Raw genomic sequence first — 20,554 nt, 5'->3', positions numbered from 1 at the left:
TAGAATGCCCTGGTTACTGTAATTTATTTGTGCCTTTTTGTTTACAAAATTGAACTAAACATTACAAAGACTTTAACATGACAAGTATACTGTAGTTTATCTTGACTTACATTTCACACAATATTATATGTTAACATAACAAAAAGTAAACATAAATGACGGATGTACAGTATACAAACTTTTATCAATGTAGACAAGACTTTTATATTACTTGCAGAATATTAGTTTCATAAGGATATGTGCCATAATTGTCCTCACCTCAAATGGCTCTCTCCAGCTATATCATGCTAAGTCTCTCAGCCAAAATTAAGTGCAATTTCACTGAGTGGTGGCTCAAGATATTTGTCGACTGGGCTCCGAAAGTCTAACAGGTGGTTCAAACCAAGGGGCCAACTTTCCTCAATCAGGGACCTACAATAATATCCCTGGTAAGATTCATGAGAACTTGAGAAGGGTTTTTATGGCTCAGTAAAGCCACAATATTAGGGATTGGCAATCAATATAATGTTATTTGGATTGGCAAATTAATATTTTTGGTCTGACTAAAGGCACTTTCTACTTTATTTATATTTTATTTATTTATTGATTGTCTCCTCGCTTCCAGTGAGACTCCATCTGCGGCGCACAAGCTCGGGCCGAAGCCTTTAGCTATGAATTTTCCCTTAAATTTAGAAGAAGAACAGTGACCTCAGATGCTGACTTTCTAGTGCTCTTGGTTTGCAGCAGTGACTCTTCAATCATCAATACTGCAGTTTAATTATGCAACTGTCACCTCGGTTCACATGGCTTACTTTCTTCTGGGAAAGACAGTCTAATAAAATCTACCTCAATGTCAACCTAAAAGAAAGTGGAAGAAATCATGACAGCGACATTGGTGGTTTGGCAACAGCCAATAGGTTTGTATATAGATCGACAAGTGTTTCAACAAATGTGATTATGATATCATAGAGATGGTAAACCAAATTTGATTTATGAATATTTCATGTGTAGTGAGTATTTACAAAAACTTACCGATTTCTGTTTATGAAATTTGTAAGTTGCAGGAAGATCAAATCGTAATTCTACAAAAAAAAGTTTCACTTATCAATAAAAATCAATGTGAAAAGAGAAAATCACCTAATATTAATCAGAATTTAAGATGATGCCAGCAAGCAGCAAATATAAAAAAAAAAAAAACATTTTGTCGCTTCCATAAGGATTTCCAAAGACAACATACCTGCCAGTACTTCTATGTTAACATGCCATTCTTTAGCTTTCTTGAGGATATGCTAAAAAATAAAACATTATGAAATACAATTACGTCTTAAGGTATGTATGTTTAAATGCCTGTAACTTCATAAGGAAATGTCGGACTTAAATGATTCTTTTACCAATAGTTTTCATTTTACTGTTTAACTCTGTATTAATAACTAAAAATTGATTTTTGCGACCAATGACTGGTTTGGCTTGTCTTTGCCACAATGATGAATGATCTGCCTTACCAGCTTTAATTATTAAATATTAATGAAGATTTGATCATATGCATTATATGAATATATATTATGCACTTTGTTTTATACACAGGTTTCTTTCAGGCACTTCATTGTGTTTTTCTATATCACTTCTAATTTATTTAATTGACTTAATAAGGTCGGTACTTGCCTCCCGTGTGCTTGTTTTGTGAAGCGAATAAACTGATGTTCTTGCCATATCCAAGGCCAACTTAAGAAATATCATATCAATACGCCAAGTCAACGGATGGAACTCTCACACTCTGAGAGTGCCTTTCCCAGACATCCAGAGGTCCCTAGTATTTTAAAAATATATCATTTTGGATGGGGACACCCCTCCCAAACCCTCCCCCAGCTCGTGCAATTTATTATCTCATGACTCAGAACCAGTCTGATAGCATAGCCCCCACCAAAAATATATATCCTAGTTTCAATATACAAGATACAAGATAGAGAGAGCAGCTTAGTCACTGCTGTCTCTTATACACATCTAGATGTGTATAAGAGACAGATTATATATATTATAAAATTGGAATGCAGAAACATTAACTATCATGGTAACCAAGATTTATGAGTTTTATCATTTTCTTTTGGTTCTCTTTACCTTTGTTTCGTTTAGTCCCAAATGGAGGGTTCATGATGATGGTATCAAATGCTTTAAGCCACCTTCCTGGAGCAAGTTGAGCAAGGTCACATAGCACTTGTCCAACACAGGTCAATTCAAACTCACTACAGTTCATACGACAGGTTTCCAATGCATCATCATCAATATCAAACCCTATACACAAACTGCAGAAACAAAAATTGTTAATCTCTCTCAATGCACTGCAATAGTAGAATAAGTTTTGTATGCAAACTATATATTCAGACTTTATAGCTATACTGTAGTTGAAAGAATGTTGAGCAGTACAAATTCTGAACAAAAGATTTTGAAAATTGAACAATTTCAATTAACGAGAACTTACCCTGCTTGAAGCATAGCAGCTCCAATGGTCAGCACACCACACCCACACCCAAGGTCTGCTACCAGCTTACCCTTAATGTCACCGTACCGTGTGTCTATCGTGTGCAGCATTCGTGCTACAGAAAAACAATACAGAACCTACGTAATTAAATCAAAACAATCCGAATGATGAGCGAATACGAAATTGAATGTATTGTACTACTGTATATGTAACACTCATATGTATGAGTAGAGTTTAAGTTTAAGTTACATTTTGGTAGTAAAGATTAGTGTTAGTTGTAGTTAAGATGTCCTGGGTATGATGTTAAAATGCATCCACTCGAATCGCCGGCGAATTACTGGCAGCCCCATCTACGGACTTGGCAGCCTTTGGATGGGAGGGTGAATGGTCGCCCAGCAGCAATAAGAAAAATAGCTGAACAAAGATGAACTCCTTGGAGCCAACGGCCAAACCATGCTTAGTTTAAGGAGTAGGATTAGTTAAGTATCATTATATTTGTATTCATATTTATGTTAAGCGCATAGAGGTCTCTATGATATGCGCTCTATAAGTCGACCATTATTATTATTATTAGAGTATTAAGTATGTGGGAGAGGTATTGGTTAAAACAATGAAAAAATGAGTGGGTACTAGCTGGATAGAAGTGAGTAGTGATTTTCACCTTTTTTGCAACTGTCTTGTCTGGTAGCTCATGGGAAGGTGCACATTTTTTTCTGGGAGGATTACACCCATTCTTACTTGCCACACCCATTCCCCACCCCAGATGCACCACAGGTACTAATGACAAGCTGTACTAAAGTTAAATTATTTACAAAACAAGTTTGAATTATGCAACTGTTTCATGATATTACCTGCTATATGTGGTGTTGTTGGGTACTGTTCCAACCAGACTTTTGGCTCATCAAATACATCCACATCTTGCAGAAAGCTTTCAAGTTCTTTCAGTTTCATATTTCCACTATCTAAAATAAGAACTCATTATCAATCGATAGCCTCAAATTAATATTGTCACAATCGAAGTGGTATTGCTATTTTTTGTTAGATGTGAGTGGTATTGTGCAAATTTTACAAACGGTGCATAACAGCAGTACCTCCCGGCCGATTGCCCACAATCGGAATAGATTTGTTATTATATTATGCAATTTGTCAGATTTGTGCAAAAATGATTAAACCATGGTAGATCTCATGTCAATGATAAAATGTAATAATTAAAGTAAAACAGTAGTCTAGCGTAACTAGGGCTAGGTTTGGCAAGGTTTTTTTTATACCTTGTTTTGTGAACTTATTTGTTTTTAAGACTGTTAGAGGATGGTGGAAAAAAATATAAAACTTAATTTTGTTTTTTTATTAGCATATTTTTGTCAAAAAAATCCAGATGGAGGAGAAAATACTGTAAAAATAAAATGTTATTGGTGAATGTAAAACAGTGTAGTAATGGGATAGTTAAATGCTTTAAATTTTCATAATTAGGAAGGAATAGTTTTGACTTTGTACAAAAAGGTCTTCTTCCACAGTTTCAACAATACAAATCCAACTTTGTAAAACAGTATAACGGTAAATGTTCGAATAAGCGCCGCTCTCCTACTCCGGGAATACCTGAAATAGGTAGGCCTAACATGACGTGGGAACGGGAATGGAAATATATTTTTAATTTATAAGCGCTGCACTGAAGCCTCCAAAAAGGTTATTAAAGCCGCAGCGCTTATTCAAGCATTTACTGTTATATAGTATTAAGATAACTTACGAATATAGGCCAAATCAATAAAACCATTGGACTGAACTTTTACCGCACTACCCTATTACCTCACTAATTCAGTGGGCACCTGTTGAATGTCTCCTTAATTATTATATATGAAGTCTTTGACAGGACAATAGCCAATTCATGACAAAAAGCCCAAGTGGTCAACTCCTTACATTTGATTTATAAAATAAGCTTGATTGACAGACAGCTCGTTACTAAATATAAGTTAAGTTCTACCCCCAAAGTTGTTATATTATCTGACCAATAGAAATTCCCCAAAATGATGTAATAGTCAAATGATTAGGATAAGGTGATATCTTTCAACCAATCAGAGAAAGTCCACCACACCCCAAGCTTGTATGAAAAGTAAAGTATTAGTTATCTAGAGAAGACTTCCTTCTGATACCTTGAAGGAGACACTATGTCTCACAACCTTACTAGTATATATTGTATATATCATGCAGTAGAATAGTAAATAAACGCTTTGCATTATAACCAGAAAAAAAAAAAAGCCAAAAGGGATTTTATATAGTATTAATTAAGATAACTTACGAATATAGGCCAAATCAATAAAACCATTGGACTGAACTTTTACCTCACTACCCCATTACCTCACTAATTCAGTGGGCACCTGTTGAATGTCTCCTTAATTAATATTATATATGACAATCTTGCCTGGTGGAGGACAAAGTACAGATCTAGTCTAGGGCCAGGCCTAGGTCTAGCTCCAGTAAAAACTAAGGCTCCCCCCACCCCGCCTGGGAAAACCTCATATGGTACTGCTGGCAATGGCAGTCAACTAGCTAATAGAAAGTTAAATCATGTGGGAAAGACGATGTCAGGTGTTTAGTGTTATAGTAGGCCTAGGAAAGTACTTAGTACAGGCCTAACCTAGCTAGGACAGGTAGGCCCATGTAGCCTCAGAGTTGGGTGTTTTTGGCCTTGGCTAGCCTTGAGGCCTAGCCTAGCCTGTAGTAGAAGTAGGACTGCTTAGCTTGCTTCTGCGTATGCATAACACTACATGAATCTTTGCATTCGTGGGATGATGTAGTGGATTCTGCTTTCGAATGTTTACCTTTAAATAATTTCTGCCTAAACCGGTTTTATAAACAAAATCATCATAGCAAAAGGATTGTTATGAATATGATTTCTCCATGCTCTGCATGATGCTTGGCTTATAGTGATAGCGCCCTCGCATTGCGAACAATGGGCAGAACTTTCAAAAGTTTCAACATGGTTTTTAGACTTACTATATCGCTGTCTGTGTAACAAATCAAATATAACAAAAATAAAATGTACATCTCCTCGTACATCTTGTCTTGTATCATTGGCCTTGGAGCAAAACAAATAAAGAAATTTTTAAAAAATAATAAATAAATGTAAAATGTCTGTAACTCAGCGAAACCTATATTTTCAATCTGTTCTGTTCTGGTTGAAAGATAACATATTTGATCCTATTTAAATGCGCTATATAAAAAAATATATCGAATTATACGGCTTTTCAGATTTTTTGGGCCGACAGTACTTTACATCCTTAAAATACAGTAATCATGGTTTAATAATAAGTCTGGACAATCTGCAAAGGTGCGGATGCGGTTGATGATGTTTACAAAGCGATTATGAACAAAATTTAGTTTTTTTCCCATGACTGTTCTAAAAACAATTTTAGAACTATCTACATGCTGTACCGCAAGCATTCATTATTATTCTTTTTATTCACTGCTCGAAAAATCCATCAAAAACTGGTAGACCTACAAGGCTACCATTTGCTAACTTGCAAGTTGAGTTTGCAACGAAATGATAGCCCCTTCCTGTTCATGTGATCCCGCATCCATTCATTTGTTATTGGTACAGTATTTATACAGCTTTTCCTTTAAATTACAAAGTGCTCTGTTTTCCCTGGCCATTGGGCCTCATGCTGGAAGTGTTGCAGTCAAATTGGTGTAGTAACAGGCAACCCCACCAGGTACCAGTTTATACTCATGGGTGGAGAGAAGTAACACATATAAAGTGCCTTGCTCAGACACAAGCAAAGTGCAGAGGGAGGGATTGAAGCCCCGACCTCAAGGTTCGAAAACCAAACCATTCTTGCTGTGCCAAACTGCTTCCGATTCATGTCTCCCCTCTGTCCGTGTTGCCCTGCCCTCAATCCTGTCCCTGTGAACACACCCAGTTCATGTGCACCTGTACCTACCCTTTTTCATGTTTCTTCCCCTATTTATGTGCCCCTCATCCCTATTTATTTGTTCCTGTGGTCTTTTCTATATTCCCACAGACCTTCTCTGGTTAATATGCCCCACCTTAATCCTAGTTCATGTGGTTCCACACTCTGTTTAAACAATAATTATGGATCTGGCCCCAACTATGTCAATTTATAAAGTGAAATGAGACAGAAAGTGACAGGAAGATACTACATTAATTATTTATTGTATAAACATTTAATGTACAGTATAAATATTTCTTTAATTTACATTATTGTCAGGTTGACAGAACACAAAAAAGTAAATAAATTGATTGCAAGATCAATAATAAAAATAGGCACTCTAGTATGTAATACATGAACTGAAACAATTATATTGTTTTTAATTTTGTACATAACAACAGCTAAAACCACAATTCTTATGGTTCTTATTAAAAATCATTGTTTCCTCTAAACTGTGTCAAAACTCACTCCTGTAATAAAACTGTTTTCCAGACATAGTTTCCATTGAAGTACATTATTCTTGCATAGAATAAAAAAAAGGCAGTTAGACAGTTGGGTCAGCAACGCTCAAATACTTTATAAAGATCAGGTAGATTGGCGATTTGTAAAACACTGGCATTCTCAATAAAGCTATGGGGAGGGATAAGAAGATCTCGCAATGCTGGATAAACAACATGCTCAATAGTCCACTTCCAGTTGTATGATGGGAAATCATCGCTCCTTTCCTTCTGACTTTCCTGTGAAATATAAAATTAGAGATTCATAGACACAAAGACCTTATTGAACAAGTAATATATACATGGTACAAACTGACTGGCAGACCTTAATTATTATTATGCATTTGGATTTATTCAGTGTGAAATACAAGCAGATTCCTAACCAAGCCCAAGATTCTCAAGAATTGTTTACTGTGGGTCCTTCTGGTGGTGAATTGGGAAGTACACCAAGAGGCAATCCTCTACTCTTTTCCAGAGAGTGTACTGTGGTCTTTAACATGCACAAGGCCCCATATAGCTTGGGACCAACTGGAAAGTCTCATCACAAATAGGGTGCTTTGTATTTCAACCCCCTGCCCCAGCTAAAATACATATAGAGCAGCCAATGGGTTTCACTGGGGAACAAGGTTAAAATATCTCCATGGTTCAGTGCAGACAATCACAAGTTTAGCCAACTGAGCTAAGCTGCCATCACAATGTATCAAATGTACAACTTACTGATTGTTTCGCTTATGCAATGAATGAGGTTGTAAAATGTATCAGGCTTATCTGAAGCAACACTTTAACTACATAATTAGTTCTTACTTTGACTGAGAGTGCTTACTTAGATTAGGCAAGACATTTTTTATACCTTGTTTCGCAAACTTATTTTTTTTAAAAGATAATCAGAGGGCGGAAAAAAAATAAAGTTTTGTTTTCTTATTTAGCAAATAGTTTTGCCAAAAACTTCCAAATGGAAGAGAAATTAAAAATAAAATGTTCTTGGTAAATGTAACCAGTGTAGTAATGGGATGGTTAAATGATTTAAATTATATAATTAGAAAGAAATATACATATGTTTTCATTGGATATTTCAAGGCAGCGGAGGGCGTAATAAAGAACTTTTTTTTTATTTTTTAATTTCCATTCTTCGTGGCAGCGGGTACGCTAATTGGCCAAAAACAAAATGTTATTTTTATCAAAAGCGTCATTATTTGCGTGCAATGGGTTCGCTAAACAAGGTACAGACAAGTCTCGCCTTATAATGCTTACATAAATTAGGTTTCTACAAATTAAGTGCCTCAGTATCATTGTAAACTTACACTCATGGGCAGGTTCTTTTGTACAGCATAAAATGTACTGCACTCCTTGCAAAATGTATCAAAGCATTCTTTCTCACTATCCCAACAAACCTGAGAGGAAAAATTAAAGAAAATATTGTTATTATAAAAGATAATAACAATTAAAACAAATACTGTAATATAATAATCTTTATTTAAAATGACTAATCATTAAAAAACAAATATACTGGTTGAACAGGTCACTTGTGAATACATACTTACTTCAGTGGCAAGTCTAAGGATAAACATTGGTAGACCTTGCAAAGCAGGTACGTAGTTATCAAGTAGCAACGGTAAAGAACATAACATCTCTTCCTGAAAAAAGAGAACACAGAACAGATTCCTTAACTTTAAAACATTACATAGCATTCCTGCCACCCGACACAAACAAGGTTAACTCGCACTTACAACCTCTCAACTGAAAGACCTTCACTTCAGAGAAGGTCTGCGCTTCTATATACCAATAAGCATGATACAAAGTAACTTTACCTTGTTGATATCAATAGAGAAGTAGTCCCTTAACATGTCAGCGTTCGATGATAGAAGGTCGGTAATGTATTTGGCCAACTCCTCCTTGGTTCCATCAGCTTCTGTCCAACCACTTTTGTCAGAGTCTAATGCTAACAATGCTAGGTCATGTATAGATGCTGGCATCTGGCAATTCAATTTAAAGATAGTTGTTATGGTAGTAATAAGAAGTAACAGTACATCATTATGAAAAAATATAAGATTTAGGGGTAAAATGAAACAATTAGTTCATAATTAATAACATAATTAATAAATAAATAAGAATAACAGAATATTTTTAGTAACATCTTTACAATGAAGCTGTTTCATTATTGGTTGTAAATAAATACTAGGAATGTTTTATATTGACAATTTCTTAATAAAAACATTAAATTCATTTTGTTTTCTTAAAAGGATAATTGACCAATCAGCAATGATTATCATTTTTCAAAGGTGAATAATGGTGATATGTACTATTGCAAAATGATGAGTGTGCAACCGTGGCATTTAGGGTGCCACAAAATTCATCCATATACTTACAGAAAGCCTCATAAAGCCAAAGTTGCCAAAATCAAATAACAGGAGTTGATGAAACAGCTCCTTGCTAAAAAAAAATATATAAACAAAAAGTAACCATTTCATTCAATTAAAAGAAAAAAGAAAATAGGTGATGGACATTGTTACAATATCACCTTAGAAGCTTAATTTACTACATTGGACATTGTTTTCATCTTTTGAATAAATCAATACAAAACAACAACAATTGCAATACCTTAGCTTTGCTGTATCTACAAGGTAAAGTTTGGTTTGGTGTTGTAGCAATGCATGCTGGGATGAGACACACCCAACAAACGTGTGGTGCTTGATAATTTCTCGCAGACCTAACAAAAAAAAATGTTTCACACGTTAGACAACAATCGGACTACGCTTGAAGAAAGGTCTAGACGGACCAAAAATTTGAGTATAATATATAAGTATATAATTATATGTCTTACTGCACTTTATAATTAAAGCCAAGATAGCTTCCCCATCCAATATTAAGAGTTGTATGTTTACTATGACTAAACTCAATGGTCTCATAGAACACCTTAAGGTATTATCATATTAATTAATTTTAGGATTAAACCTTGACATTAATCTTGCTTATAATTATTTCAAAATTTGATATTCTTCTAAATAATGAATATAAGTATTCTAGTATACAAAAATATTTTCTATAAACATATTAGATTTGAGGGTAAACATACAGAGAAGTTATATACCTTTATGTAATTTATCCTCTACGTCTTGCTGTAACTGTAAAACGCTTGTTAGGCGGATTGGATGATGATGTGATCGGTTGCGTAGATCATTCAGCACTGGTGCATCCTGCAAGGAAGTGCCACTGCTTTTGCAACTACTACCACCATGCAGTTCTTTATCATTGTCTTCTTCACAAAGCTCATGTGGTCTTTTTCTATACATATTTTAAAAATAAGCAAAATACTGAGCAAAATAGTAAACAAATACATGATCACTGTAAGAAAAATACAACATGAAAAGAATGTAATACATCATCAACTCCCAATGTGACTGGAATAATGCGACATGTAGCTTCTACAAGCTCATAATATACTTTTCTGCCTTTTAGAACATTTTAATCTTCATTTGACAATCTCTATCTTAATATTGTAATATAAATTTTCCATTAAAATTATATTAACTTATGAACAAAAAAGAATGGGTTGGTACCTGCTAGTTATAGGATTATCAACTCTATCTAGTTGACTACCTCTATTGCTAGGGTAACCATCTTTGTTAATAGGGAAGTCATCTTTTTTGCTAGAGCAGTTATCTGAAATAACAGGGGTGTCCTTTTTTTCATTTGTTGGTTGTGTAACTTGCATACTTGATTTCTCTGCACTCAGGAATGCATCAAGCTTTTGTAACTTATCATCAGTGCGTACCATCTGATGCGCATAAACCTTGTCCTTTGAACTACATCCTGGTTGATCTTCTGAACTCTTAGTGACCTCCTTAACATTTATCTGAGATCCAGGTAAAAGAGTCTAAGAGAAAATATGAATCAAGTCATTTAAATGTGGTACAACTGATAATTATAAGAGGTAGTATAAGGATATCAAATAGAACTGCCAACAAAATATGACATAATTTGAGATGTGGTCTTATGACATTTATTAATAGTATTGTATTCAATGCCATTAAATAGTGCTTTCCTACATCATTGGAAACAGTAACAATAATACGTAATGTGCAGCCTCCTGGACCCCTCAGCAGGATATACTGTACATAGACCCCATCTGACAGCTTTCTGTCAGATGGAGACTTAACATTCTGGTGGAGGCTAACGGGAACACCAGGCCCCTCTCAGGGTTTAGGGGAAAAAGCCCTGAAGGGAGTCCAGTGGCATAAAATGTTTTAAGACATTGAATAACATATTATACCAAAAGAATTTTTTCAACGCGACAAGTCATGGCTGAAGGGGTCTTAGCCTGTTCAAGGAAGGCTTAATTATTGCTTTGATCCATTGTTGGTCATAGTTTGACTATTATCACAATGTAATGGTGACAAGGGCATAACAACAGCAACAGCGTATATCCTTTAACTTATAGGCTCTCAATTTGAGGTTGGAGAATTACAAAACCAACTATTAAACAGTACAGGTATTCTTAATTCATAATAGTAACTGACATTACCTGGGCAAAGAATGTTCTAGAAACATTGCAGCCGATAAGTTTCTGTTCTACGCATTTTTGTATGTCCTCAATGATAGCGCTCTCATGCAAGAAGTGTACCTCGTATTTAGTAGGATGGACATTCACATCAATATTTGCAGGATTGATGTTTAAACTTTGAAAGAAAAATAAATCACTTCATTAATAACATGGAATAGTTAACAAAATATATTTTGAATTATAAAACTATGTTTATATATTGTTTTTATTTATATATTTTTAAAAGCTGATTTGAAAAGGCTTTCTCACAATATAGAAAATGTTTATTAAGTATATGTGGGGAAGAAAAACGGAACCAGTCACTAATCACAAATCGTGTTTCAGAGATAATGGCCTGAACATATTGAATGTCAAACTTTTCAAAATCTATTTTTTGCACTAAACTAACCTTTATAATACATATCTATTCATCATGCTATGTTGTTATTTTCCCAATTTTTGACATTAAAACAACATTGCTTAATGATTTGGTAATGGTCTCTGCAAAAGAAATCTCTGAAATCGTAAATTTTGAAGGCTAATTTCTCAAAATACTGTTTTTTAAACAGCTGCATGCTTAAACTTCTGTAACTTAATAACAGAATGTTGGATTTGCATGATTCTTTTACCATTTTACAACTTTAACCCTGTATTAATAACTAAAAATTGATTTTCTTTTTTTTTGCAAGGAGTGACTGGTTTGTCATTTACCACATATATGTAAATAAATTTATATTATAAGAAGGATTATTTACTATCAATACATAAAGATTAGCTGTTTTTGAGAGATATTTTTTATTCTAAGATCATCTTCATAAGTTGATATCTTGTACAGGACATTATAGTTTGGAGTAAATCAGCAATGTTGATAGCTACCTCATGTACATAAAAGGGTGCATGTGTTTAGGCAGGTAAGCAGCGTATACAGTCTCAATTGCCTTCTTTAATGATGAGCAGTCAACCAAACGATCTGCCAAGAGCACATAAATACTTTACATAATAATAATTTAGCATTCAACAGCAGCAAAGTACATTTAAATGGTAAATGGTTTTCAATTTATAGTGTGCAAAATACAAAGTCTCCAAGTGCTGGAACGTCAAAATTTACATCAAACGATTGATATTGTACTGTATTAACAATTTTATTACATTTTAAATAGCAAATATCTTTATTAAACTAAATATGTATTCAGTAGTCTTCAGAAATGGTATCCTTAATGTTCTACAACCAAATCTAGAGGGTGGATGGAGAACTGATCATTTGACACTTTCAATACTCTACCAAGTCTGTTTATGAGACTTGTGGAGTTTATGAGACTTGTGGAATAAATAGCTAATGATAACTGATTGAAACTTGATGGTCAATGAAACTTGATGGTCAACAACCAAACCCCTTTACGAGGTTTGCAGAAGAGTTATTTTTTATGATGATAAAAAGACAATTTAACCAACATTTAGCCTAGAATGCTAGCAATTAAAATGAAATACCATACACAATGTTTTTTGAGTCTCAAATTCAGTCTCCACTTGTCACCTAGGATATTTCCCTCACTACTACTCTCTTGATTCCCACAGCCCTTTAATATAAATTGGTTCATAGAACATCAAAAATCGGTGATTAAATGAATAACTTACGGTTGATAAACAACAAAAAGATGCATTTCTTCACTGAATAATTGGCATTTGTGATGTGACCTTTCAACTTGTATCCTAATTTCGGATTTTCTTGGGATATTTCCATAAGTTCTCTGTAATATTTGATTTAATAACGCATTAATTTTCACAAATTAACTGTGCCAATTCTATCTATATATTATATAAGTTGCAACTTAATGTATTGATATTCATTACAACTGCATACATAATAATAATTATGATGATGATGATGATATGATGATAATGGTGCTGGTGGTGATGAAGATAGGGCGGTGGCTGTGTTGGCATCAACATTGGCAACGACAATATTGAAAGTATGACGACGCTGATAAAGATTATATGCAATCTAGGGACATAATGTATGGTGCAAATAATCATCACCCCTGGTCATACAAAACACAAACAACCTCAGCAATGTTGCCACTTCAACACTTCAAAGAAACCAGGAATTAGGAATGATAACTACTGTCAATCCTAGGTAAGTCTTTCATCATTTCCCTGATTGCAAAGGTGACAGCAATTTAATGCTAATATGTTATGAGACATTGACTTTATTTGATCAATAAAAAAACTTGCCTAGCAACAGATGGTCCGTAGATAATTCTGATGTTGTCAACAATGGTGGCATTCTGAGAAGTACGGACATCGGCACTGCTTTCTCCTTGCTGTTGGGGTAAAAAAAAAAAAAAAGTTTCAATGATTACAATTACTATATAAATACTGTACAGCATTACACAATTATGATTCTTTTACAATGTGTTACAAAAAAAATTGAAAATTACAAATGAGAACATAATTAATTGACAAAGAGGCAAAACCATGAAAGAAAGGCAAGAAACAAAATAAATAATAGTTACAACTCTTTGCGGGATTACCACAATTTTTACATGTGGACAGGTGTCTTTACCTTTTTAAGAGTGAAGCTGACACCCGAGTTATGGATAGCATACTTGCTGACTACTTCTGTAACTTTAGCATGTTCTTCACTTGGGCTTTTTAATGCTTTCCTTCTTGTAGCAATATTGTAAAAGAGATCTTCTACCTGAAACGAAATTTTTAACATACAGTTTTGTTACATATGCAAATGTCTAGAAGCATTTAACACTATCGTGTTGTTATTCGTCTTGCTTCAGAAGAATGACTTAAGTATACAATCCCTTGCAAAGGAGTTTCATCTTGCCATTGGCTTGTGGTCAGAGACAATTTACAGTATTATGCAGTTTATGTGTACAGTATTACCATTTACCAGAAACATGCAAATCAATGCTTACAGAATATATTTTTCATTATGAACAAACAATAAAATAACAGCAGCAGTGACAACAGTAATGGCAGCAGCAATGGCAACGACAATAAAACTAACTATTGTACTCATAAATAAGGCTTTCCTACCGTAATCTGGGTGCCTTTATTTCCAGCACAAGGTTTAATCACAGATTTTAGTTTACCATCCAAATATGACCCTCTTAAAAGAAAATTACAATGACAAAACAAAAGTAAAAATTATTATTTCAATGTATTGAAAGTAATACATTAGCAACCATTATCAATTATGTCTTATTTATTTTTAGTCTTAATCAATGTGCTGTTTAGTTGCATTTATTATAGTTTTATTCATCATAATTCAAAACATACTTTTGTGTTTTTATTATTGATCATGTTATAGCATTTTTATGTTCTGGTACTTCTCATAAAAAAACTAACAATTTAAAATACAAATTGTGGATATAATTTACAATGTAATTCTTAGTAGTCTTAATCTATAAACTGTCTATAAATAAATTGCTTTAGTAAAGACATAGCCTACAGGAACTACTGTATTTGCTAATGGATCATTTTGAGGAAATTCTCATAAAACACTAACAAATTAAATTTGCCACCTACTTGTAAGCACACTTGGAATCTTGTGTTTTGGTTGTTATAGTGACATGAGCCACATGGCTGATACTTGCAAGGGCCTTAAACATAAATGGACTATTTGAATAATATTAATGATTCATATGCACTTTTCAACATGACTGATACTAACAAGGGCCTGGAAGTAACAATATTCAGTCAACATAAATGGATTATTTAATTTATAAACACTGGAATTGATTAGCTGACTGATTCATATGCACTTTCTAGCATGCACCGAAAAGGTCCACTGATTAATCTCAGGTAGGATAGTGTAATACATACTCCAAGTATCGAAATGCACGCCATCGTGTCGGGATTCCATATTTTGACATTAATTATGTCATCATCAGGAATCTAGCATGCATTCACTGAAGATTAATACCTCCGCCAAGGATATTATGTATTCACTGCTGTCTGCCTGTCTGCCATTCAATTAATCAATCTGTCTGTCAGCATGATTAGGCAAAAACTAATGAATGGATCATCATAAAATTTTGTGGAATGTTGCATAATAATTGAAGAAAAACACCATTCAATTTTCGAATGAAAAGGTCAAAAGAAAAGGTCAGGGTGAAGCAAATTCAATTTTTTACCATTGAGCATAAAGGAAAATAATGGAATCACCCACTTATTCAGGCAGCACTAAAAAAAAAACAGTGTGTCTGAATACAACAAGCAATTCCATTATTTTCTTGAGGGTATTCTGCAGCACAAAAAAATGAATGTGCCTGAATTAATTCCATTATTTCATTGAGGGCCATAGTATACTGCAGTTTCGCCCATTATACACAGCCTGCATATTTTTTGTACTGTATTAAAGTCAGACTCCGGAGGAGAAAAAATTGTTGATATGTTGTAGCACTGATTTTTCTAAGACGGAAAAAAGTTGTCTGACAAAAAACTGGGGAACGGTGAATGATACTGAGGGAAAAGGTGTAAAAAAGGGCAGTTACGCCCATTTTTCCCCCAGTTTTTAAATATTCAAAATTCTGTATCTCATTCACCGTCCCCGGTTTTTCGTCAGACAACTTTTTTCTGTCTTAGAAAAATCAATACTACAACATAACAATTTTTTTTTTCATCTGGAGCCTGACTTACAGGCACAGGGTGGAGGTATGCACTCTATGGCGTGACTGCTCTAGTGTGAAATGCATTGATTGATATGCATTGCTTTATTCATTAATCAAATCAATTGGTTTGTTGGTCGATTGATTGATTGATTGATTGGTTGGCTCCCATGCAACAATTGATTTATTGACATGCAATGATTGATTGCTGTGGATTGATTTCCAGTAATTATTATCAATTGAATAACAAATTCCTATGACATATTACCTCTCCTCGAAAGCCATAAGTTGAGATGCTGGTTAAGTCTTCAAAATTTCTCAATTTACTTGTTGTAAATCGCTCACAAACTATTTCCATATCTTCTTTCTGAAAAAAATAATTTCCAATCTTAAGAAGTGTGTAACATTACAAAGGACAAGCTTATTCTATTTTGTATTTTGTGTTTGGAACAAATTTAATGGCTTACCCGAATCCCTGATCCATTATCTTGGATTTGAAGAAATTTTAGGCCACCAGCTTTGACAGTTACCTGAATACTGGTGGATTTAGCATCCAGACTAAGAATAAAATAATCAAGAAAAACATGTTTTTAACAAGACTAGTACAAAGCAGGAGTATCAATATTATAACTAGACCTGAACCGGTCACAAGTATTTGGGAAAGCACTGATTATCAGGTAGGGCGAAACATCACTCCTATGATATTTTCCTGACACAAACTCACATCGGAATAGCATTTGCAGTACTCACTGCTTGGGGATCAAATTCAACACTAGCCACTAAGAGCAAGCTCGGTAGTCTAGTGGTTATGGCGCCAGGCTAGTTATCTAGGGGTCATGGGTTCGATTCCCACCCGAATCACATGCAAACCTTTTTCGCAAATATTTGGGAACTTATTTGGCCAAAACCTCACTCCTACAGGCATGAGAAAATTTTATATTTTTTCACTTGTCCCCGGACAAGTACCTTTTAAAAAAGCACTTGTCCTGAAGACAATTTTACTTGTCCCAATATTGTTGCGTAATAATCATAAAAAAGTATAATACATACTCCAAGTATTGAAATACACGCCATCATGTTGGGATTCAATATTTCAACATTAATTATGCATCATCAGGATGATTCCATCATCAGAATCATTCCTGACGATGACATAATTAATGTCGAAATATTGAATCCCAACACGATGGCGTGTATTTAATACTTGGAGTATGTATTATACTTTCTTATCTGAGATTAATCAGCGGACCTTTCGGTTATAATCATAAAAAATAACACAAAAAAGTTTTGCTATGGCTCTATAACATAAATAGGCCTACTTTACATGCATACTGCATTGATCACGCAAAAATGTTTTTTATTTTTCTTTTTTTAATTTGCAAGAATTTCAATAATGTATAATATGGAGAAATACAAATAAAATAAACATTATTAATAATATTGTATGTATTGTAGAGTGTTGATCATTTTCTTATTGCATGTTTGAAAACCGTCATCATGACAACTGCATGTAAAAATTTCTCAGGCATGGTTGATTCCCATGATACACAAATTCTCAGCCACACACCGACTGTGTTTTACGACGTTATTTCTTTTTTGAGGGGACATCTAGATGTGTAGGTGCGGGTGGCCATATTGTATGTTTGTACCTGTTTGCAGATCTTAATCTTCAAATGCACTTTTTGATTTTGCGGAGGATACAAAAAAAACTAATTAAAATTGCACGGGAAAACCTCTAGAAAAATAGATGCACAGAATCGTAAATACTTGTGTTCTTACTATCAAGGCCTGCCTCAATTTTCTGCAAAACATCGGTGGAAATTGGCTCATATTTTTGAAATGCAGCGACGGATTTCTGGACTTAATATTTTGCGTGGAGAATATTTTACAGCCTGACACATCTTCATTTCATTTATTGCAAAAAAAATAAAATTGCTTACTTCTCAACGAAAGAAAAGCACTGTATGTAGGCCTATATAACTCTGAGCATGGACTGAGGGGATGAATCCCTTCTAGAGAATCTCTCAGACGGCGAAATTTTTGAGACGGGAAAATGATTCATTTATATGCCCTAAACCCTCAATTTTTAACTCCAGTTTTACAAGATTAGGATTTTATATGCACATTATCTCCATCACTTAGAAGTGAATGATTTTTTAATTACTTTATCAAGCTTAAATCCCAATTTAACTACCCATTCTTAGCCTGTCGCCTGATCACGTTCCCCACACACGTAAACTAAATAGACTAGCCTTTTTGTGAAGTCGGCCGAATGGCTGCTGTTCATATTCGTACTCAAAAGTAATTACTAGTCCTGAAGTCCAGGCATTTCATGTCGTCCAACTCAACTAATCAACTAATGGCTGTGCGCCCAAAGTCTTTAAATATGTCTGGTATTTATAGACTAGACCAGTGCGAATTTATATTGTAAACAGACCACGTGCAGCAGGCCAGACGGCTGATGTCTAACAGGTAGGATATCGTGCGAAATATGTACCTGCTGTTTGTTTAATGTGTACACATATGACAGATCTAGCTAACATTTAACAATAAGAATTCATTTTCAAACTTTACTGAAGAAAATAATGCATTTTATATTGAGTAGGCCTACATTGTTTCAAGTTTTAAACCGTCAACAAATTGCGGGAGTGTTGGGGACTCTAACTTGATGGACGCAGTGCTGTGCGTAACCATGGCATAGTCGGTTTTCTGTTTCACATGTCTTTGTGCGCCGACAATTTGTTAATAAAATATGCTGCGCATTGTCAAGAGTAAGACTTTTTGTAAGTACCGTGAAAGCATTATGTAATACATTGTGAAGTCGGGCAAGTGGGTTCACTCATGCCTGCTCCTATATTTTCCTGAACTCACATTGTAATAGAATCTGAGGAAGCTAGCAACTTTCAGTGGATCTATACTCACCAATTTTCAATCATTTCTTTTAGTGCATTTGCTGGCCTCTGGATCACTTCTCCAGCTGCAATTCTATTCACAACCGTTTCATCCAATTTACGAATTATTCCAGCCATCTTGTTTTACTGAAATAAATATGCAATACCTTTTCAAAGCAAAGCTTGTGGGTGAGGTGGCCTATCCACCATCCTAGAAGTGGTTACAAGTAGATGAGGCCTACTCCATAAATGCTAGGTCCAGCCAATTTAGGCCTACTGAGTGTTACTAAAGAGTTATCTAACTGAAATAAAAATTCCAAGTTAAAATCTAGAAATTTGTGTTTAGCTCTCTGTGAATTCAATTAAATATAAACATTAAACAATTAATTAAAGATACTGTCTGTCATGAGCTAAAACAAATTCTACATTTCAAACTGCCTCATTTGATTTTAAGTGAGTTATTAACCTATAATTAAACAATGAGTAAACATTTTCTCCCTCAATTAACGGACAGTCAAATATAATAAATTTTCTGTTTTCCTTTGCATGATACTGATGTTTTGAGCCTGAGGGTCTATTTACATTACTGGAATATCCCAAAAGTAGAGGCAATCCAGGTATACGCTAGTCCATAAATTGTGTATAAACATGTTTGTACTGTAGTCAAATATTTTAAAGAAAAAACTAGGCTATTTTCTTTTCTGTTTCTGATTTGGTGATTTTTATAATTTGATCCTTTTAAATGAGTATTCACAATTTTAATTTTTTAGATTTTTTCAAAAAAAAAGGAACAAAAAAAACAAAACAAATTTCCAGTACTTTTATTAGACAATAAATGTTATCTTATCTTATCAGATCTTATCTTATCTTTTTTCAGATTTTTTTCATGGCAATGGCTGTGGATATTGTTCCGACAAACATTTGTAATCCAAGGTGTTGATTAGTGGTGGAGGTGGCTTGACCCCAACCTTAAACTTCAGTCTTGCTACCTTAAAACACTACAGCCAAAGTGCGGGAAAATTTTAGGGTGGACCCACTTTACGCATAACTTCAAATAATGTGGACCCATTTTACGCAAAAATATGAACAATCTGGACCCATTTTCTAAAAATGTTACCCATTTTAGTTTAAATATGAGTAATCTGGACCAAGGGTAGCACCAGCGATGAGGAGGGGGGGAGGGGCGATGGTCTGGTCAAGCCCCTCTCCATCAGCCAAAGCTCATCAGGTAGCAGGACCAACAAAAAAAGAAAAAAAACCCCCAGTTTCTTTCCCATGCCAAATCTGTCTCAGCAATCACTTTGTCTGGGTCTGATCAGTCAAGCAGAACATCTAGAAGTCCCAATTTTTTTTTTAAATCTCGTTTTGGGAGGAGGGGACAAACCCCCTCCAATACCCACCCCCGGCTCGGGCCTTAGGCCCTCAGATAACGATGCGCGCTATAATTACACCCATAAATACTTATCCCCCAGGCGGACATCTTAGTCCCCCCCTCCATAAATTATATCCTAGAGCCGCCCCACGGCCGTCCCGAGGCAAAACCGTAACTGGCATTTTTGTCGATTTTGAGATATCATTTGGGAGTAATATTAAACACGTCTGAAT

At 34.6% G+C, this 20,554-nt stretch overlaps 2 protein-coding genes across 3 annotated transcripts; both read right to left on the bottom strand.

The window, feature by feature from the left end:
* Window positions 1-5: 5 nt before the first annotated feature.
* LOC117106775 (methyltransferase-like protein 5) lies at window positions 6-5,393 on the bottom strand. Of its 2 annotated transcripts, XM_033248214.1 has the most exons (8): window positions 5,272-5,393; window positions 3,307-3,417; window positions 2,456-2,570; window positions 2,095-2,279; window positions 1,642-1,724; window positions 1,217-1,268; window positions 1,012-1,061; window positions 6-837 (listed from the first exon to the last, which is right to left on the bottom strand). In XM_033248214.1, the coding sequence occupies exons 2-8, from the start codon at window positions 3,404-3,406 to the stop codon at window positions 769-771; spliced, it is 654 nt and encodes a 217-aa protein (XP_033104105.1). In that variant the 5' UTR covers window positions 3,407-3,417; window positions 5,272-5,393; the 3' UTR covers window positions 6-768. The 2 variants fall into 2 exon arrangements, with proteins under 2 accessions (XP_033104105.1, XP_033104106.1); XM_033248215.1 differs by lacking the exon at window positions 5,272-5,393 and having other exon boundaries at window positions 2,456-2,592.
* Window positions 5,394-6,654: 1,261 nt separating this feature from the next.
* Window positions 6,655-19,618, bottom strand: LOC117106808 (DNA mismatch repair protein Mlh1-like). The gene is made up of 18 exons (XM_033248269.1): window positions 18,981-19,618; window positions 16,526-16,616; window positions 16,327-16,425; window positions 14,977-15,050; window positions 14,485-14,557; window positions 14,000-14,134; window positions 13,669-13,757; window positions 13,072-13,184; window positions 12,313-12,406; window positions 11,419-11,572; window positions 10,454-10,770; window positions 9,985-10,178; window positions 9,495-9,603; window positions 9,263-9,326; window positions 8,705-8,869; window positions 8,438-8,530; window positions 8,198-8,287; window positions 6,655-7,136 (listed from the first exon to the last, which is right to left on the bottom strand). Exons 1-18 carry the CDS (start codon window positions 19,085-19,087, stop codon window positions 6,957-6,959), a joined length of 2,241 nt encoding a protein of 746 aa, XP_033104160.1. The 5' UTR covers window positions 19,088-19,618; the 3' UTR covers window positions 6,655-6,956.
* Window positions 19,619-20,554: the final 936 nt, after the last annotated feature.

Source organism: Anneissia japonica, unplaced genomic scaffold (assembly GCF_011630105.1).
Source record: "Anneissia japonica isolate Jap-2015-1 unplaced genomic scaffold, ASM1163010v1 scaffold2471_len1564793_cov202, whole genome shotgun sequence".
Lineage (NCBI taxonomy): Eukaryota > Metazoa > Echinodermata > Crinoidea > Comatulida > Comatulidae > Anneissia > Anneissia japonica.
This window is presented reverse-complemented; position numbering and strand designations above follow the sequence as displayed.